The sequence below is a fragment of the Coenobita brevimanus genome, chromosome 29, assembly GCF_032717465.1.
Source record: "Coenobita brevimanus isolate Jiangsu-jjx chromosome 29, ASM3271746v2, whole genome shotgun sequence".
Lineage (NCBI taxonomy): Eukaryota > Metazoa > Arthropoda > Malacostraca > Decapoda > Coenobitidae > Coenobita > Coenobita brevimanus.
Genome location: NC_136982.1, coordinates 32,255,501 through 32,277,890, shown reverse-complemented (window position 1 = coordinate 32,277,890; position 22,390 = coordinate 32,255,501). Strand labels below are relative to the sequence as shown.

The 22,390-nt window shown below is 40.7% G+C and overlaps 1 protein-coding gene and 1 non-coding gene across 2 annotated transcripts in view; one reads left to right on the top strand and one right to left on the bottom strand.

Moving 5' to 3' along the window:
• Axud1 (AXIN1 up-regulated 1) overlaps nucleotides 1-22,390 on the bottom strand; it is a 245,617-nt gene that overhangs the window by 48,585 nt on the left and 174,642 nt on the right. Inside the window, exons 3-6 of the mRNA XM_080268804.1 lie at nucleotides 21,749-21,978; nucleotides 20,683-20,799; nucleotides 6,533-6,712; nucleotides 5,750-6,118 (exon numbers count right to left, since the gene is read on the bottom strand). Coding sequence (XP_080124930.1) covers nucleotides 5,750-6,118; nucleotides 6,533-6,712; nucleotides 20,683-20,799; nucleotides 21,749-21,978 — 896 coding nt within the window. The remainder of the gene's footprint in view (nucleotides 1-5,749; nucleotides 6,119-6,532; nucleotides 6,713-20,682; nucleotides 20,800-21,748; nucleotides 21,979-22,390) is intronic.
• Nucleotides 10,533-10,651, top strand: LOC145395112 (5S ribosomal RNA). The gene has a single exon (XR_013896543.1). It is a non-coding gene; the product is annotated as a 5S ribosomal RNA (ribosomal RNA).

Sequence of the window (22,390 nt, the reverse complement as noted above, 5' to 3'; positions counted from 1 at the left end):
TGCCCCATGCCATCTCTCCACTTCCTACATCTTTCCTCTGCCTCCCTTTCAGTCTCTGCAATCAACACCAAATCATCAGCATGCAACATCTCCCACGGGAGTCCATTTCTAACGTCATCTGAGAGGGCTTCAAGTATCATGATAAACAGTAAGGGAATCAAAAACTGACTCCTGATGCACACCAACATTAACAGAAAATTCATCACTCAAATCTTCACTCACTCTTACCTGGGTAAGAGCACCCACATACATGGCCATAACCACCCTAACCACCTACTCCTTGATTCCAAGCTTTCTCATTGCCCTCTTCACCACCTCTCTAGGGACTCTGTCATAGGCCTTCTCCAAATCGACAAAAAGTAAAGTTCCTTTTCTTTCCTATGTATTTTTCCTGAAGCCGTCGAACAATGTGAATATGGCATCAGTGGTCCCCCTGCCTGGCATAAACCCAAACTGCATCTCATCAATATTCACTATTTTTCTAAACATATCTTCAAGATCTCTCTCCATTACCTTCACTATCTGATCTAACAGCTTTATACCTCTATAATTTCCTCTTTCCAGGGCATCACCCTTCCCCTTGTACACATTTACAAGTACACTCTTCAGCCAATCATCTGGGACAACACACTCATATATAATCATATTTATCAGGTCAGTGACTAACCTCACTCCTATATCTCCTGAGGCCGTCAACATTTCAGCAGTTAACACAGACACACCTGCTGCCTTCCCCACCTGCATCCTGCCTATTGCCTCACTCACAGTTGCAGCGTCAATCAAAGGCCAAGGGCCAAACACTGGATCTGCTGGCCCCAAACCTTCCCTGTCCCAGTCAAACTCCTCATTCAACAACCAGCTACAATGCTCTCTCCATGTGTCTTTAATATCCTCACTGTTCACCACCACCCTTCCTTCATCATTCTTCACACACTGCTCACCTATAATATCCCAATTCTCCCTCTTCACCTGATTTGCCACCTTAAATATCATATTCTTCCTTTCCACACGATTTAGGTCATAAAGTGGAAACTATGGGAATGAGAGAATCTATGTCACTGAGAGAACTTCAACTGGATGTAAACATGTGACACTACAAGAATGGACAATTTACACTAACTGAACTCTGTTAAATGCTTGTTCCAAGATAAGACTGATCCCACATCAGAACTGGTAAGAACATGCTCAAATGACCTAACCATTGGAGGTTCCATGATAAAGTTTAAAGACAATATCATTTCGATTTACAAGATACGTTGGTACTGTATTCATTTTTGCAATGAAAGGGCAATACCTGAATAAGCACACACAGAAAGTGGAACCAATGTCCTGAACAACAGTACTAGGGCCACCATACTCCATATACATTTGGGAGTTAAATTCTTGAGCAGCCAAGTACAGTAAACTTTCAATTATCAGGCGTACAGCAGCCAAAGGGACGACGGAAGGTGATATACTGATGGAAACTAACATAATGCCCTTCCTGAACCCCCCAAAGGAGGTCTAACCCCCTATAAAACCCTAGAGCTGTACTGTACATCTGTTCAAACATAGAAAAACACCCTTGGGTACTGTAATAAGCATGCTAAATGCACTGCAGTATACTGCACAATGTATGGAACACACATTGAACACTCAACACCTGGAGGCAGAGTTAGGCAGGCCAAGGCAGGTTAGCAAGACAGACAGAATGAGGATAAGCACACCTAACTAAGTATTAGGAGACAGAGAGACAGACAGGTGAGGCCTGTGTGACAAATAAAACAGAAGACTTAGGGGGAATGCTAAACTCACCAAAGAGTACCAGGAGAAATTCTTGATACAGTAAATCTAGTGTGGTTAGCGGCAGCTATGACCAGGTGTCGATCATATTTCACTGCTGCATCTTAGGTTCCACCACCCACACCATGACACCACTGCTTCCTTGGTGCAGCACCACTTAAAACACTGCCTGGTCTAAATCCTAGTGCTTGAGTCTAGCCATCAATCCTGGTGCCTGAGTCTGGCCATCACTTTCCGTTCAAGTCATCTGAATGTCTGCCTACAGTATACTCAGTCCTGTACTGTAAGATTTGTTCTCATGTCTTCTCGACATTCTGCAGGGTTGTACGAGGGGCACCAAAAAGCTCAGCTGCCCACTCATTCTCCATCCATCATCCAGTTTCTCAACAATCTTCCACTTCTTTTAGAAAGACAAGACCTACCTGGGGCACTAGGAAGGTGGAGGTGCCATGGTGACACATGCCACCAGATGGCATGAAGCCAGCACAGCATGCAGTAGGACAGGGAAGGGGGAGGGGGGAATCCATCGTAAGCACAGCTGCCATGCGGCGTAAGAATACTGGAGAGAGATCGCAGAGCGACAGACTTGGGGGAGGGGACGGACCGACACATTGTCAACCATACTGGGATGAGATACATGGAGAAAACAAGGTATGAAATGTACTGACGAGAAGGGATATACACACAGTACCGGTAGGTGTATTTAATACTGAAAATGAGAAGTTAACAAATGATAGGGACATAGGTAACAAACTTGGCAACATCAGAAGTTTTTTTTTGGTAACAAGACTCACGGCGGTGTTTTGGTAGTGTGACTCACGGTGTTAAATTGTTTTGGTGGCAGAACTTCCGATGAATGGCGTAAATTTCAATTGGGGGCTTCTTGCGAAATTTTAAAAATTCAGCCCCATTTGCTGTGACGGATACTGATGCCTGCCAGATGATATGTCAACAGATAATTAAGAGTTTACTGTACATGCCTCAGGGTAATTCTACTGATGCTGTAAATGGCTCTCACCAGGAGGTAATGGGGCCTTGGTTAAAACTTTGTATTTTGTGTGTAAGAATAGTTTCCATAGCATGTCTCAAATTATAAAAACATACTGTAAAGAAAAATTTTCCCAGATCCTCTTCTCCCTGTATTCACAAGTATATGAAACAGGCAACAGATATACTGCATACTACTGATTTATTCAGATCTGAACAGCTACCTACATGTCTGCAAATGTCAGTCTGTGACTGGGAATACTGAAAACCATTATGACTGATACTGAACAGTCAAAAACTTATTACAGTATATCTTAAAATAAAGATTCTAATGCATCTGATGTTACTGAATTTACTGTATCTTACACTCCACTCTGTCAGGTTGGTCCTCTCTCACTCACCCAGCATCCATTATGATGTATCCTCCTGAAATTTCTGCTATACTATTCATGTGTATGTGTTTTCACATTAACTCTGTACAATTCTCCCTACGAAACAATGTCCTCATTCCTCAAAGGATGTCTCTAAACAAATGTTTGTTACACAGGGACCTACTGCATACTTTTGTCACCATCATTACATTCTGCAAAGTTATTATGTTGACAAATCTATTGATTCCTAAAAAATTAATATTTTTAAAAAAATAATAATAATACAGTATTATAATGGGTAACCATATATGCATCTCTTCAATCATATTGCAGGTATATATACATCTAGTTTTGATATGAGAATACAGCCACTTACAACAAACAAGAGTACCTAGTAATAAACAGCAAAATAAAACTTCTAGCTGTATTCATTCACACAGTTAATATGAGATTTGTCCATTACAAACACATTGCCATATGGATGACTTTATAATAAACAGTAACACAGAAAGCCAAATGCAATCATGTTTATCTCTGCTACACATATGCAATCCTACTGGTAAAGGAAAAATAACTGTACTGTTTATAGTTTTCACACTACAGTTCTCATAAAATTTATGGTACTGTGCAAGACTGTTACATTAGCAAGGCAAAATAAGGATAACTTAAAGAATTAATCCATGATTTAGCATCATTTGTGTCAGCCAAGAGAACCCCTTGCTATGGTAAAAAATCATGCCGGACAACTATGGATAAAATTACTGTTACAATACTTTCTATGCGGCATTCAGGAAGCAATCATTATTGACACCAACCAAACACAGTTTCTTACTCATCCATCAGATTATATATATATATATATATATACTGTACTGGTATATAAGTAGGGAGGGGAGGGGGTTATGATGATGAACAACACTAAACCATCACCTTAATATTGGTTTCTGAAATCACTATTACAGTATAAACATCAATCAACAGGATTTCATTATCTACAGTATCTGTCCATCATCCAATCTTTAACTGCCCCATCAGCAGCAAGGGGGCCCGGTGCAAGACTACAGTACTTAGTCCAGATTGCCAGATGAGTGTGATTGGTCCCTTGCCCAAATGGTTTTATGTAAGCAATAATCCCCTATCACCCCTCCAATGTAAACCCTTACACCAGTACTCATAAACAGACCAACAACTCTTAAATATATCTGCATCAGTGTCTTCTTGAACTGCATTACCAGATCGAGTTCAGTTTCAACCTTGGCTATATTCTGAGGACACTGGTTAAGTGCAAAATCTTTAAGCTTCCCCAGTGAAAGTTACAAAATCATCATGATTATCAATGATGCACCAAATGCTGCATACAGTTGCTATTGCTGATACATTCTGATAATATTACAAAATAAATTTGCTAGCATTATGTACAGGCATATTAAACTATGAACAAAATATTATATTGTGATTTAAAGACTGCATGAAGAGCACTGTACAGGATATACGAAGTATATATTAAACCGTGGATTGCAAGCCACGGCTCAGGCTGTGTTAACCTTCCAGTGGCCGTGCATCACTGCTAACTACTCCACCCCTATGCAAACTTACACATGGCACTACACAAAGATGGAGAGAGGAGATTATTTTCTTTTTCACACGATGATGCCCTGGATGTTTTTCTCCAAGTTATAAAAAAAAAAAAATAAAAAATAAAAAAAAAAATAAAAAAAACCCTACTCCACCCCTATGCAAACTTACGCTTGGCGCTACACAAAGACAGATTCCCCCCCCCCCCAACAGATGCCCTGGATGCTTAACTTCAAGTTTATAAAAATCATTGTCATCATCACCATCCAGACCTCCTTTCCCACCCTAAGGCAGGGTGAGGAGTAGCAATGTCCAGACAGCCCAAATTTGCGCAATCCAACGGGACACGCTTCCATTCACTCATCATTCAAGCTCCCAGAATCCTAGCTCAATTGGATAAGCCAAAAACATTCACCACATTCATTTTTTGCATATCACGGGATGGGATTAAAAAAAGGTAACTGCGCAATCCACAGGCTAAACATATACAGAATATTATTATAATGATATTCTATATGTGTGTGTGTGTGTGTGTGTGTGTGTGTGTGTGTGTGTGTGTGTGTGTGTGTGTGTGTGTGTGTGTGTGCTTTGTTTGGCACACCTAATCTTAATGTATGTGACAGACAGACAATGTTTTCCATGTTAAAAATGGTCCTTTAAAAATAAAATTTTTTTTTTTTTTTTTTTTTTTTTTGTAATGTTCACAGTTCCAGAAATTCCACATGCCTATTTAAAAGCGGCCATTATGCAGTTTATAGTGTTCTTTTTCTTTTCAATAAACATTAATATCAGCCAAGATATAAAAGAACATTAAATTAGTTTAGCAATCAATGTATAAAACAATGCATCAACGTCCTCAGTATCAGCCATGATACGAAGTGAAAAACACAAAAACAGTTTAGCAGTAATGTGTTAACATCATTTATGGACTGACAATAGTTGTAATGTTCAGTGATTGAGGCATGGTGACCCTTAAGTTATTGTATTATACATGAACTCTGCCTGGCCGGTGGGTCAGGGGAGGGAGTGTTTACCTCAACAGAAGAGTTGAACTTGTTGGCGTCAGTCACAGGCAGTCCACCAGAGTCCCGTCCGCCCTCAAAGAAAGGCAAATTGCTGCCGCCCAGGCCACTGCCCCCAGAAAAACCATTGGCTGGGGCTGATGATGAAGCTAGCCATTTGGCTCGCTGCTGTTGTTGCTGCCATTCCTGCTGCTGCTGCTGCTGCTGTTGTTGCTGTTGCTGTTGCTGCTGTTGCTGTTGGCTCTGACGCTTCTCAATCTCCAGCCTCATTAGGGTATGAATGAAGTGAGTGCGCACGCGGATAGGATTAAATTCTATCCTCCCAAAAGAATTTCCACAACCTTCACGTGAGCACCCACAAGGGAAGTTGTGTCGGTCAACCTGGTCACACAAAACATCATTAAAATACTACAACTACTGAACTATACACAATTATGGATACAAGTACATACTGAAATTGCAATTATAATGAATGTATTTAACTTCACTGATCTAAGTAATTAATTCCTGACAGTGCAATTAAAAAAAAATAAAAATAAAAATCCAGTCCTGAAAAGGCATAAGTGATTTGTATGCACAGAAAACTGTCACTGATTCACTGCACTGAGGATGAAGCAATCATACCTACAATCCATCAAGTATGGGGAGATGCAACAAACAGTACAGTACTAAGACCAACTAATACTTACAAACAATGGTTCGGCAAATATTAATATGAGTACGTACAGTACATTATAAGTACAATACATAAGAAAGTGGCTACTTGAAAAAGACTGCACAGTTGATGTGGTTTACCTGACACTTGATGCCAGCCTGAGCACACTGGCAGCTGTCTGGGTCACAGTAGACCTTACACTGGCAGCCGCACATCTCTCGAGATATTCTGATGTCTTTACATTCCTCCTTCTCCAGGCCCTCAATGTGGCAGATGCCTGCCTGCCTCAGCAGTGCTCTACGCTGACGAATTGGCAACGGCTACCGGTAACAAATTAATAACTATTACATAAATAAATGCAAAAAAGAAGTTCCAGAGGATGAAGTATACAGTTACTATCTATAATCCTCTGTAAGTCACAACGGTGACTAAAACATGTAGGAATGGGAAGCTAGAGGCATCTTCACTGAAATGATATACATTTATGCTGCTTGGTATCATAGTCCGTCCCACAGGAAGAAGTATACACCTATATTATGTTTTTCAGATATTTTATATCATCTCCTGCCTTGAATAGAACTGAGAACTTACAGACTGAAAAGCAATCTTAATTTTTTCCCACAACACTTAAGACTTTTTTTTTTTTCTTTTTTTTTTTTTTTAACTGCACAGTTACTGGTAATATACTCCTCACTATCACTTATTACACCTCTTACAGGGAGGAGAAGAAGTTATTATCTGGAATTTCCTTCTGTCTCTGTCACTACTGAGGCCAAACAGCCATGTTCTGTATCTCCCTCCCCCTAAGCAAATGTGGGAAACTGAAAAATGTGATGGATTATGAGGATGATGATTACAGTATATTCTACTACAGTTTCCTCTAGCATCTTATTTCATTCAAATACTGCAGGCTTTAAAATCACACTACAGTACTCTGTAACACTAACTCTTCCTTTGAATATGGTTGCTAAACTGGCAGGAGTGGACTGCTGATCTCAAGATCACGGGATTGACTCCAGCTGAGGCAGGGAATTTTTTTAGGATCTAAACTCTTTTAACAATCTTCACTGTTCTTCCACAAGACTTACCAATGTCTTAACACAATCCCACCATACAAGTCCTAAATAGGATAAATATTTCATACTTCAGAACAAACAGCTGTGTATGGATGCTTCAATATGTATGTGTTTTTATGTACAGTACCGTAGTTGTATTCTCCGAGTCATTATGCAGGACTTTAGTGTAACAAGTTCTCTGGTCTCCATATCTACTTTCATCCAATCTGTTTCTTAACACATGCATGTTATTCAATCGCACTACCTCCCCTTCCAAATTATATTTCTCCTTGGGAAACTAAACTTTTTCACATCATTCAGACACTTATTCTTCCTCAGTAGGTGGTGACAACCATCGTCCCCTTACTTAATGTAGTGCTGCCTACTTCTTTCACCTTTATCATTCTTATTTATGTCTGCCCTCCTCTCTTCCGATTTCTTACATTCTTCCTGTTACTTTTTATTACTATTTCTTTCCGCTTCAGGTGGCTCTACACTGAATGATGAGCCCACCCTCCCTAAATCCATACTGTTTTGCTCTTAGTACCTCATTTGCTTCTATACTCTAGTCTATCTTTTTCTCCATCATTTACAAACACTGTTTGTGAGGGACACGTCCATAAATTAGCAGGTCTTTACTATTTCCTCCTTTGTAAATTGACTAAATTTGCTCTCTTCCATTCTACTGGCAACTCTCCTTTGTCCAACTATTATTTAATTATACCACGGATTTGGTTACATATTATTTCAAGATCCATCCAGCTACCCTATCTGGTCACACTGCCTTCTCTTCCAAATCATTCACCAACTGCAATAACTCACTTCTGTCAATTATATCTCGGCCATTTGCTGGGTCCTCACTTCCTCCTCAGGTTCCCTAAGCTCATCTTCCATTACAGGTACTGAGTGCAGCCTACTGTTCATTATTTCACTACTTCCTCTTCATTCTCATATATCACTTCCATATCTCTGTCTCATTATGTTTTCCTTTACTTTTACACTGCCATGAACAAACCTACAAAACAATCTAATTTCCCAGGCAACAAGCAGGCATTAACTTCTCTTTAAACCCATTAGTCTGTGAGGCCCCTCCTTAAGATCAGTTAAATCATCTAGTGACAAAAAAAAAAAAACATATAAAACATGCCCTCAAGCTAAAGAGTTAAGAAGAACTATTTGTTTATTAAGGATCCCCTTTTTTCTTAAATAGCATCACCATCAATCATCATCCTGGCTATTTTTCCTACTAAAAAAAATATATATATATAATAATAATAATAATAGTAATAATCTATCTATCTATCTATTGCCAGACGCCTCAATCCCGTTTGGGGTGGCCACAAACAAATCGCCTCCAAGTTGCCCTGTTCCCCCACCATTTCACTGCCCTGCTCCCAACTCACACCCCCCTCTCTCATATACCTCTCCACCCCATCCCTCCATCTCATCCTCGGCCTCCCCCTCCCTCTTCCCCCCTCCACCTCACTCACATACACTCTCTTCGTCAGTCTTTCACCCTCCATCCTCTCCACATGGCCAAACCACCTCAGTGTGTTCCTCATAACGCTTCCTATCACATCCACATCAACACCACAACGCTCCTTTATATTCTCATTCGTCAGCCTGTCTCTCCATGTGACTCCACAGGCTCCTCTTAAATAACTCATTTCCACTGCTCTCACTCTTGACTTGTGTCCTTCCAACAACGTCCAAGCTTCTCTCCCACACGTTAGAGTTGGTATCACAATACTGTCATGTAGTAACTTTTTCACTTCCATGCTCACTTCCCTGTTTCTTACCACTGCTTTCAAAGAACCAGCAACCTTTCTTCCCTGCTGTACCTTTTCAAGCACTTCACCCTCCAAACCTCCATCCGTACTCATCACACTACCCAAGTACTTAAACGTACTCACATTTTCCAATTCCTCACCATCCAACCTCGCTGTACATTCACTGACTTCACCTCCCTCAAAGACCATCACTTTACTTTTCCCTACATTCACCTTTAGATTCCATTTCTTACACACTCTCCCAAACTCATCCACCAAGCCTTGCAGCTCCCCTTCGTCTTCACTCAACAACACAGTATCATCTGCAAACAACAGTACAAGGAATTTCCAAACACTATCCTCTCTCACCAGAGACACTCCAACATCCACTATCCTACCTTGTACCTCTTTTATTATCCCATCCATGTACAGATTGAACAACCATGGAGACATGACACATCCCTGTTTCAACCCAACTTTCAAAGAGAAAATTCACTTAGTTCACCATCCACACGCACTGCAGCCTTCGCACCATCGTACATACTCTTCACAGCATTCAACAACTTCCCATCTACTCCATATATTCTTAACACTTTCCACAATCCTTGTCTATCCACCCTGTCATATGCTTTCTTCAAATCCATGAAAGAAGCATACAACATCTTTCCCTTCTCTAGAAACTTTTCCACTAAAGATCTAAGAATGAATATCTGATCTACACAACCTCTTCCCTTCCTAAAGCCTCCCTGTTCTTCTCCAACTAATTTCTATGTTCTTTCTCTAACTCTGTCAATAAGTATCCTACCATACACTTTTCCTATTATACTAAGAAGACAAATGCCCCTATGATTACCACACACTTCTTTTTCCCCTTTTCCTTTGTACAGGGGAATAATTATACCTGACTTCCAATCCTCCGGGACTCTACCTCCCTCCCAGGCCAATCTGCACATCTTCCACATCCATTCTACTACTATCTCTCCCCCATGCTTCAGCATTTCACCACACACTCCATCAATTCCTGGGGCTTTCCCCGATTTAACTTTCTTCATTGCTTCCACAACTTCTATCCTACTGATTTCTTCCTGTCTTCTCACTTCCCTCCTGCTCCCAGCCACTCCCCAGCCACTCATACTCGCATTACTTCCATCCTCTACGTTCAACAATTCCTTCAAGTGTTCTCTCCATCTGCTCACTTTTTTTCCCTTCTCCACTAGTAATCTACCATTTTTATCTTTCACTCCCCTGCTAACTTCACTTCCACCCTGTCTTACTCTTTTCACCTCTTTCCAGAACATTTTCTTACAGTCCCTCCACTTTACGGCCATGCCACGTTGAGTACACCGCTTCCCGTCCGATCAGCGAAGTTAAGCAACGTTGGGTCTGGTTAGTACTTGGATGGGTGACCGCCTGGGAACACCAGATGCTGTTGGCATCCCTACGTGTCAAGTGGGGTTGGTGGAGGATTAGTGCCCCTCCCTGTAAAACAATTAACTCTAAGCCCTTGACCACCCCATTTGGGATACATGGCGTCTGGCAATGGATGGATGGACATTGACCCTCCACTTTACACTCAAATTCCTTCCAAATTCCTCATCCACTCTCTTCTTACTTTCTCTTACTAATCTTTTCACCTCTCTCTTTCTACATATAACTCTCTCTTTCGCCTCTCAACTTCTTCCACGCCCCTATTTCTTATCCATTCATTGTATGCTTTCTTCTTTTGTGCCACAGCCTGTTTTACCTCTTCAGTCCACCACGCTGTTCCTTGCACCCCCCTCCGTCTTCTCTTCCTTCCACACACCACATCACATGCTGCACATATTTCTTCTGTAAATATCCTACACACACCTTCCACATCTCCCATCTGCTCCAATTCATATTTGCCCAATCGTTCCTCCACTTCTCTCTTATACTCTGCCTTTTTCTCATCCTCTTCTAACCTTTCCACTCTCCTTGCCACTAATAAAATAAATAAACTTGGGCAGTGGGGTTAATGGAGACTGTTTCCAACTCCAGCTTTTCTCTTAGTACTACAGAAACAGTCATTCCTTGTTTCTTATAGTTTGCTTTTGCCAGTTCTCGTTTATTGTGGGTTATGCTGTGGAAAGCTGTTCCAGTTTTTGATGGGGTTTGGGTATCACCCATAATGTCTGAGAAGCATCCAGAAAGGGCTGATAGTGCTTCCACTTGCTTTATTGTTAAGTAAATTTATGAAAGCTCACCAAAATACAGGAAAACAAGAGCCCTGTGCATTACAGGAGTAGTAAAAGCTAGTCCGCAGAGTTTTGTACATGAACACAAGAGAAAATTGTATCAGTACCTAGTGAAGGTAGCAGCTCCAACATTTGTTCACAAATATTCATCCTTTAGTAAATGTGGCCCACCTCCAAGTATAGGGAATGCAACTAAACCTGGTGTATAATTAACTTAAACCAATTATACTGTGAGTAATTTTAAGTCTAGTACCTCTAAGTGTCTGGTTATATCTCTGTTCTGAGTCAGCAATCCTCAAACCCAAAATAACCAGAGCAGCAAACCTACATATATGTGGTCTGTCCAAAAGAAACAATTATTTAAACTGCACATAACTAGCTGGTGTAGTGTGATTGCAATAGGAGAACTGTGTACTGGCAACTTTGAGCCTTAGTCTAACATGAGCCGCATCACACCACGTCACTTAGTCATCAGGGTACATGCCTTAGTCTAACATGAGCCGCATCACACCACGTCACTTAGTCATCAGGGTACATGCGACTGAATGAAAGTGTGTTTAGTGCACTTGGCAATTTGTTACAAGTTGAACATTAAGGAAACTTGAAGAGCAATGTGTCTGTGTCATTTTTCTGTTTCAAACTGGGAAAAACTTTTAAACAGATTTTTTGAATGTTGCAACAGGCTTATCGGGAGGATTGTTTCAGCCATAAGCAATGTCACAAGTGGTTCCAGTGGTTCAAATCAGAATGAACATGCACCAAAGGCAATCCCAAATCTGGATGGCCTTCCACATCAAGAGACGACAATCACACTGAGAAAGTGCATGCTATGATCCATAAATATCACCTCCTGACTGTCCAGGAAGTTTCCAAAGAGTAGGCATCTGTAAAAGTTCATGTCACACGATTTTAACTGAAAAAATGAAGATACAATGTGTTACCGCAAAATATGTTCATGTTTGCTGATAGCTAAGCAAAAGGAGAACAGTGTCTCAATCAGTCAGGATCTGTTTGATTGTATGAATCGAATGCTGTTGAAAACTTTCTGAAAAATTTCATAACAGGTGATGAGATGTGAGTGTACGACTATGATGTTGAAACAAAAAGGCATTTGTCGCAGTGGGTTGGAATATTGTCACTGCAACCAAAAAAAGCATGTCAGTCACTCAAATGTGAAGGTGATGTTGATCGTCTTTTCTGACTGGAAGGGCGTCGTTCATCATGAGTTTATTCTGCATGGTGAGACAGTCAAGAAAGTTTTACTTGGATGTACTAAAGCGTTTGCGGGACTGCAAAGGCAATGGCCTGTGGTGTGGACAAACAAAACTTGGATGTTGCACCATGACAATGCACCTGCTCATGTGCTGCTCCTTAGCTGTGACTTTTTGGCAAAACATGAGACAACTATCATCCCCTAGCTGCCCTACTTTTTAGAATTGACCCATGCAGACTTTTTATGTTAAAGGTTGCCAATTTCAGACGACAGAATAAATAGAAGAAAATTCATTAAGAGCAATAAATACACGTTCACTCAAGCGCATGTATCTTGATGACTAAGTGACGTGGCGTGATGAGGCTAGCGTTAGACTAAACCTCAAAGTGTGATGAGGCTAGCGTTAGACTAAACCTCAAAGTTGCTGGTAAACAATGCTATCACTGTGATCAGGCTATGCCAGATAGTTGGTGTGCTACAGTATTCACAAAGTTCAATTTCTTTTTAGACAGTCCTCATACCAAATTTTCTTGGGATGAGCAAATATCAATGCCAGAAGGTAAGTTACACTGAAAATATGCAAAAATTGAACTGAGCCAAGAACATGGTTGGCTGAATTCACTGCACTAAGCTCTCCATGGGAAAAAAATATTCTGCAGAAAGTATCACTAAAGATGTGTCCATATCATTCCCAACCTTACTGACACAAAAATATATATTTTATGGGCAAATACCACAGGTCTATTACTCAATACCATGTCATTGTTATTGCTGATCAACTCCAGTCTATCTGGCTGAGCAGACCCATCAACTGCAGGCAAGCAACCACCCCTGCAGGGTTGTCCTGTGCAGTGAATTGATGTTGAGGCACGGGGACTATAAAGAATTTGAGCCACCTATGCAGCTAAGAATCGCTGAGCTCTAAGTGGGATAAGTTTCATGGCTCCTGATTGGCTGGAAATGACATAATCTCAAACACTGCAGATGATCAATAATATTTGTCTATAAACATTTTGCTCTCATGTTCCTGGGGAAAAAATACTAAACTGTTTATCAAAAACACGAAGAATATCATTAGTCTGTTCGTCTGATGCACATAATAACATTGTGAATGCTTTGTAACAGAAGTTTAAAGGTCAAGTAATGCCACTCAGGGATGAATGAGACTGGTCACTATCATCTTAAATGTCAGGACCAACTTGCCTAGACCCGGCTCCTACGCTCCTCATGGGGCAACGTAGGATTGGATGATGGATTGATGGATAGCAAACAAAGAGTACAGTAAAACCTCAATATAACAGACTTCAACAGACCAGAATTCGCTTTTATCGGACTCGAGGAGCTACCAGACTAAATTCCTACATACTGGAAAAAGTCTGATAAACCCCGAAGCAGTCTGAACTGCCTGACGACTTCAGCTATGCTCACCACAATAAGGTAAATAAAAGACATGTTAATCAGTGTACAGTACAGTATTACAGTATTATATACATTATGCTATTTGATTAATGTAGTGAAGTTATAACACAGTACAGTATCACAATGGTAGTCAAAACAGTTTAAAAACCATTCATGCGATCCAGACTACTGTCTGATATATCGGAAAAAGTCCTGATTAGCAGGGGGAAGTCCGGATGTCACTTTTATCGGAATTTTGCAATTTTCGGAATGGTTTGGGCCCCAATTAGTCCGTTATAGTGAGGTTTTACTGTATAGTATTTGCCGTGACAAAGTGGCCACTCTCTCAGAGGAGTTTGAAATATATCATAAATTATGTTGTCTATTCTTTGACTCCATTGCAAAAACTCGCTTTTGTTTGTGTGGTGACTCTACATTGTGTGACAAGCCAAATGGTTTCCTGTATACCAGGAAACCATTTACTATGCTTCTATGAAGTCTCCATTCTAGGAGATTTCAATGTTCACCATCACCTTTGGCTCTCCTCTCCTTTCACGGATCCACCTGGTGAACAAGCTTACACCTTTTCTATCCTTAATGACCTAGAGCAGCTTGTACAGCACCCTACCCGTATCCCCGACCGCCTTGGAGAGAGCTCCAACATCCTTGACCTCTTCCTTACAACTAATCCTTCTGCTTACACTGTTAATCTTTTCTTTCTATTGGGCTCCTCCGATCACAACCTTATCACCTTAACCTGTCCTATCACTCTGGTACGGCCTGTGGACCCTCCAAAGAAACGTCGTCTGTGGCACTTTGGAGCTGCTGATTGGGAGGCCTGCAGGCAGTAGTTCTTTGATTTTCCCTGGAATGATTATTGCTTCCATGGCCAGGAACCATCTGAGTGTGCCTTGAGCATTACAGAGGTTATTCTCTCGGGCATGGAAGCATACACTCCTTTCTCATACCCTTTGACAAATGCAAGAAAGCCTCGGTTTAATCACGCTTGTTCTAATACTGTCCGCAACAAGGAAAAGGCCTATAAAAGGTACCGGAGCCAACCCACCCCTGAATCACATCTCTTTTATGTTTCTGCCCGGAATCGTGCTAAGTCAGTTCTTCGCTCTGCTAAAAATAATTTAATCCATACTACGTGCTCTCAACTCTCCAACTCGAATTCTTCCCGATACTTCAGGCACCTTACCAAAAACCTTTGTAACAACTTTATCTCATCATCCTTCCCTCCTCTTTTCTACCCTGATGGCTCTGTAGCTATTTCTTCTACTGATAAAGCAGATCTCTTCGCTCAGACTTTCTCCTCCAATTCCACCTTAGATGATTCCGGTGCTGTTCCTCCATCACTTCCCCCCTCTGACTTTCTCATGGCTGACATTAAAATTTCTTCCGCTGATGTATTTTCTGCAGTCACAGGTCTCAATACTAACAAGGCATATGGGCCTGATGGAGTCCCTCCTGTTGTTCTCAAGAACATTGCTTCTGTGCTTACACCCTGCCTAGGTAAACTCTTTCGTCTTTGTATTTCAACTTGTACCTTTCCTTCTTGCTGGAAGTTTGCTCTCATTCAGCCAGTCCCAAATAAGGGTGACCATTCCCAACCCTCTAACTATTGTCCCATAGCTTTATATCCTGTATCTCAAAAGTTTCCGAGTCAATTCTTAGCAGAAAGATTTTAAAGCATCTTTCCTATCACAACCTTCTTTCTGATCGTCAGTATGAGGGACGCTCCACTGGCGATCTTCTCAACTACCTTTCAGACTCCTGGCCATCCTCCTTTCGGGACTTTGGCAAAAGCTTTGCCATTTGCCATTGCACTTGACATCTCAAAGGCTTTCGATTGAGTCTGGCATAAATCTTCAATTTCCAAACTGCCCTCTTACAGTTTCTATCCTTCTATCTGTGCCTTCATCTATAGCTTCCTTTCTGGTCGTTCTGTAGTTGCTGCTGTAGATGGCCATCATTCTTCTCCTAGATCTATCAACAGTGGTATTCCTCAGGGCTCTGTCCTGTCACCAACTTTCTTCCTTTTATTCATCAATGACCTTCTAAGCTGTACATCTAACCCTATCCACTCATACGCTGATGACTCCACCCTTCACCTTTCCATTCAGTTCCCGCAACGCCCATCTCAGCAGTTACGTCAACAAAAAAGGGATGAGGCTATGGCACACCTAATGTCTGACTTGGCTCATATCTCTGACTGGGGTAAAAATAACTTTGTTGTTTTTAATGCATCAAAGACTCAGTTCTTGCACCTATCAACCAGACAAAATTTTCCACAGGTGTACCCCCTAATGATTACTAATATTCAGCTTAATCCTGTATCATCCCTGAACATGCTTGGGGTTTCATTTACTCTGGACTTATCTTGGAAAGACCGTATTACATCTCTTGTAAAATCTGCTTCCAAGCGATTAGGTGTGCTAAGCCGACTCTGTTCCTTCTTTACCCCTGCACAATTGTTGACTCTATACACGGGTTTTATCCGCCCGTGTGTGGAGTACAACTCTCATGTGTGGGGAGGTTCCCCACATACAGCTCTTCTCAACAGGGTGGAGTCAAAGGCTTTTTGTTTCATTAACTCTCTTCCTCTTATTAACTCCCTTCAACCTCTGTCTCTTCACCTCACTATTGCATCTTTATCTCTTTTCTATCGCTACTTTAATGGTTACTGCTCCTCTGAACTGTTTGCTTGCATTCCTCCACCTCTACGACGGACGCGTAGCACATGCCTAGCAGCAAACTCTCATCCCTTTTCTGTCCAACTCTCTAATGCAAGAGTTAACCGTTACTCCCAGTCCTTCATTTATGCAACAGGTCAATTCTGGAACTGTCTCCCCCTGTTTGTATTTCCTGCTTCCTATGATCTCCAGTCTTTCAAACGCAGTGTGTCCAGGCATCTTGACATGATCGGATCTTGAAGTTGGCTCTCTCTTGTATTTTGTTTATGTCTTGGAAGGAACAGTTATTGTGGGCTTGTGGCCTTTGTTCCTTCTTCCTTCCAAATATATACATATAACCAAATTATGGTGCCTGGTGGTTTAGTGGGCAACTTGAGGTGCTTCAATTGGACTGCGCCTGTGCAAGTTTATATCCAAGGGGTGGTTGGAGTTACTGCTCACGTTATGCAACTCAGGCATGAGTGAGGCTGGTCACTCTCATCTTACGTGTCAGGACCAACTTGCCTAGCCCCAGGCTCCTTCGCTCCTCATGGGGCAACACTGGATTAGATGATGAAAGAATGATGAATGGTAATATAATTATGAACTGCATGGATTAATATAACACTACACTACTTAATGCTAAAAACCTAAGTGAGAATTTATGTCTTGTTCAAAGCTGTGTGCACAACAATGGAAGAAACTAAAAATTTAAGTTGGCATAATAAAAGCAAAGTTCACTGACAGGAACTTCCTATTAAGAGGAACGGACATAATCTACCCCCTGATATATCTTATAGGATGCAAAGCTATAGGGAACAGCAGAGATTGTAATAAGTGGATGCCAGAAATAGATGAAATTGACAGCATTAGCAGGGCACTCCATGCTCAAGCCGTGCCTGCTGGGTAGCTCTCAGCAAGGCAAGTGAATACTGTACGCTCCTTTACAGGTACGTTTATTATAATATGGACTTACTGTATGTAGCAGGCTACTCATGTGAGATTCATACAATGGTATGTAGGGGCACATATACTGCAACAAGTTACAATTTACACTGATGGGTGACCGGTGATAGTCAACGAATGGACAACATAATTTATTATGTATTTCAAACTCCTCCAGGAGAGTTGCAACTTTGTCAGGGCAAGTACTGTACTCTGTACATTCACAACGTTAAAATGTGCACCAGACGAACAGATTAAAGTTATTCTTCATGTTTTTTATAAACAGTTGAGTATTTTATTCCCAGGAACTTGAGACCGAAATGTTTATACACAAATATTATCGATCATCTGGCAGTGTTTGCAATTACATCATTACTAGCCAATCAGGAGCCACAAAACTCATCCCACTCAGAGCTATGCGATTCTTGGCTGCATGGGCAGTTCAAATTCCCTTTAGTATGGAGGTTTGGCTCCTGGATGGACTCAGCAATCGCATCTCTCCATCCAGTTAACAGGGCACCATACTAGGCTCCACATCACTCTGTTTACTGGTTATGTCGTCACCATCCAGTATAGTACATGGTACCGAAGAATACAAAGGATGAGGCTATTGCATACCTAATGTCTGACTTGGTTCATATCTCTGACTGAGGCTGAAGTAACCTTTTCAATGCATCAAAAACTGTTCTTACATCTTTCAACCTGATGAAATCTTCTGCAAAAGTATCCTCTAATTTTTGAAAATATTCAACTCAATCCTGCATCTTCTTTAAATGTACATGGGGCTTCATTCTCTCGGGATTTTATCTTGGAAAGATCATGTTACCTCTCCTGTAAAATCTACTTCTAAGAGATCTGGTGTGCCAAGCTGACTCTGTGCCTTCATTACCCCAGCATAACTGTTGACTTTATACACAGGTTTTATTTGCCCCTGTAGAGTACAAATCTCATGAGTGGGGAGGCTCCCCACATGCAGCTCTTCTCAACACAGTGGAGCCAAAGGCTTTTTATCTTAATAACTTTTCTCATCTTACTGGCTCCCTTGAGCCTCTGTCTCTTTGCTGCACTACTGCATCTTTATCTCTTTTTTATTGCAACTTCAATGGTCACTGTTCCTCTGAACTGTATGCCTGCATCCCTCCACCACTACAGCAGGCCCATAACACCTAACAACAAACTCTCACCCCTCTTCTGTCAACTTTCTAATGCAAAAGTTAACTGTTACTCCCAGTCCTTCATGTATGCAACAGATCACCTCTGGAACTATTTCTCTCTGCCTGTATTTTCTACTGCCTATGATCTCCAGTCTTTCAAACACAGTGTGCCCAGGCACCTAAAATAAGCAGATCTTGAATTTGGTTCTCTGTTACCTTGTTTTTGCTTTTTTCTTGGAGGAAATGATTTTGTGGTTCTTTCTTTCTTGCATTAAAAAGAAAAATTAACATGAAGTGTCTATGGTGGTAGGTGGTGGCGACCATCATCCACTCACTTGATGTAGGGCTGCCTACTTCTTCCTTAGCCTTTATCATTCTTTTTCTGTGCCTGTCCTCCTCTCTTCCTATTTCTCCCATCTTTCCTGTCACTACTTGTTGCTTTTCTTTCCGTTACAGGAGGCTTTACATTGAGTGACAAGCCAAATAGTTTCCTGTAAGCCAAGAAACCATTTACAATGCTGGGTGGTAACCATATAACCAAACCATACGTGCTCCCTACGTGTCAAGTGGGTTGGTGGAGGGTTAGTGCCCCTCCCTGCAAAACAAATAACTCAGAGTCAAATGGCCACCCCGTACGGGATTATGGCGTCTGGCAATAGATAGATAGATAATGTCTACTGGTGATCAGAAACTGAATTACAATATCCAACCTTTTGAGGCACTACAAAGAGCAAAATGCATACACACCTGCTACATATTTTGATAAAATGGCTTATGTATATACCTACATTGTTAAACTACCTCAAAATACACTTTAAACAAGTAGATTCTAGTGCCTGACACTGTTGTGGGGCACCACTAAGTATTTTCAGACCATCACATAGCTAAATTATGGCTCTGCTTGCACACGGGTGGATTGTATGTATTCATAGAAATTCAGTCCTCATAAACAAGGAATGACTGTATTCTTTACTTTTCAGATTTTAAAATTCACTTCTCTTATGAATAATATTAAATGTAATTTTAAAAACAGATATAAAACTGTAAACAGACAACCAATGTCTACAAACAATGGTACAGTATTAACAAAACTGGTGTTCAAGAGCCCTTGCCTTCTAGATGAAACTACTGCTATAACAACCACTGAAGAAATCAGAAGACCAAGCACTACTGTATACACAAATACTCTACATTTTCTAAAAGGAAAGTTTGGGTAATATGCTGTGAAATATATACTGGTAGTACTGCACAGTACCTGACAAATTCACTGGAAGGATGAGCTACCACTACTCTATGTGGTTTGAGTTTATGTTTGCACATAGTGAGAGAACTGTTCCTAAAACAAGAGAGAAATATATATCTAGCGTAATTCTGACCATTCCAGGGTCAAAACACTCCCATAAAGTTACCAGACAGTGTGATGGCAATGGCAGAGTATGCTTTAGGTTTAGTTTACTGTCAGATTATTACTGGTACTGGTATGGGATTTACACAATTTTGGGGGTATATGCATAATACACTCCATGAACATTAAGGATAAATATGACTCCAACCAATACTAACACTTTTAATACCAAACAAGAGCAGAAATTTTTTTAATGGGACAAATTTTTGTTATTCTGATTCTAGTATGGATGATAAATCAATTTTAGTTCCTTGTATTCACCTTATTTCACTTTCTTTCATCTCAAAATTATTATAGCTACTTCCTACAAACTGACCAGCTACTGCAGTGTACCCAATACCTAACACAGCAATTCTCCACTCACCCAAAGAAGATTTTTGTCTATCCCTGTCAAACTTAAAACATTCACACAATAAATCCACGGACACAAACACAGGGTCATTGTTAAGGTAGCTACCTGGAGGAAGTAGTAAGAGTCAGCATCCAGCTCTGAATCTGAGAGATCACTGGCCTCTTCACTGTTCTCCTCACTATCCTCTGAGCTGCTGCCTCGACTGCTGCTTTCACCCCGCTCCTGATAACAACAATCAAGCTCAATGTGTCGAAGGGTGGGATAAGCTTATTTTGTATTTTATCAATCATATAGGCTGAGGGGGGGAATGCAATCTTTGGCTGAACTTCAATAAAGTATGCCATCAGTCCTCGCAGTATGTGTAGTTACTGGTATACTAAATACTATATGCACTTATAGACCAGTATTTAAAAAAAAAAAAAAAAAAAAAAAAAAAAAAAAAAAACTGACAAGCTTGCAAACTGTAATGGCCAAATTAAGACAAATATATAAAAAGTATTGTAACTTAAAGCAAAAACCACTACAGCATCTGCAGTTACTGCAATATCATGGTTAGAATCTGATTCACTATTATAAGTATGCTTGTTTGACAAGGTATGCAATTTTTATTTACATAGTGCAGTTCCAAGTACTACTGAATTGTGGCTTGGTTCTACAGACTTACATAGGTTCCAAACACAAGATCAGTTCTAGATTTGCAGCTGCTAACTGTATTAAACAGTCACACATTCACCCAACATATTTATGAAGGAACTTGGTTTGATAATACTGGCAGCAACAGCATGCCTCTGGATCTCAGAGGCTCAATTTTTTACCATCACACTATTTGACAATCTTATGCTGTAGAGGTAATCCATCCATCCATCCATCATCCAATTCTGTTTTGCCCCATGAGGAGCATAGAAGCCTGGGGCTAGGCAAGTTGGTACTGACACTTAAGATGAAAGTCATTACAGAGGTGATATCATATACAATAACACAAGTTTATGACGTGTTTAGTAGCGGGCAGGTACTAGGGCGTTAATGTACTTATGCTGACTGAAAACTATTATCCTACAAACTGAACTTGTTTATGCTGTTATGATGACAGTGCAGTACTGATCAGTTGTAAGCTAACATAGACTGATGTGGAACAAAAACAAATCTGCTTAGACACACAGTGAGTACAGACCCTGGCTGAGCGCTGCTGTCTGAGCCTCATGAGGTACTCTCGATGCGCTCGTCGTTGCTCTACAGCATGTTCAGCCAGGGAAAACTGTCGGATGTGTGAGTGGCGCCGGGACATGCCTAATGATGAGCCTCCCTGGGATGGTACACATGTGAACCCTTGTGATCGTGGGAAGTAGAACACTGTCACACCCTCAAACTGGATACCACGCTTGCACTTTGCAGGTTTTGATTCTGGAAAAAATAAATAAATAAATAAAGAGGGTATATGTGGTATTAAATCTAGCATACTACAATACTGTACAACTTTTCAAACTTCCTTCCTTACAAAGTGAGGAGAGTTTCAAGTGTTAAAGGCTATGCAACTGACCTTTTTCATATTAAAAATTCAGCCATAAATTATGAGAAGTATGATTAACAGATGTTCATGGAGGTGCATGAACTTTGGCATGGCAGGAAACTCTTTCAGAGTAAGGTGTGCTGTTTTGGAACGGAATGATAATGAGCACTGACAATTTGAAATGATACTGACAACAAAATACAAACATAAATGCTAAGTAATGTAAGTCCTCAAGAAAAAGGTTGAAAGTACCATTAGAAGAAGAACATAAAGATATGTGGAGGAGAGTGGAATAGTATTATTGTG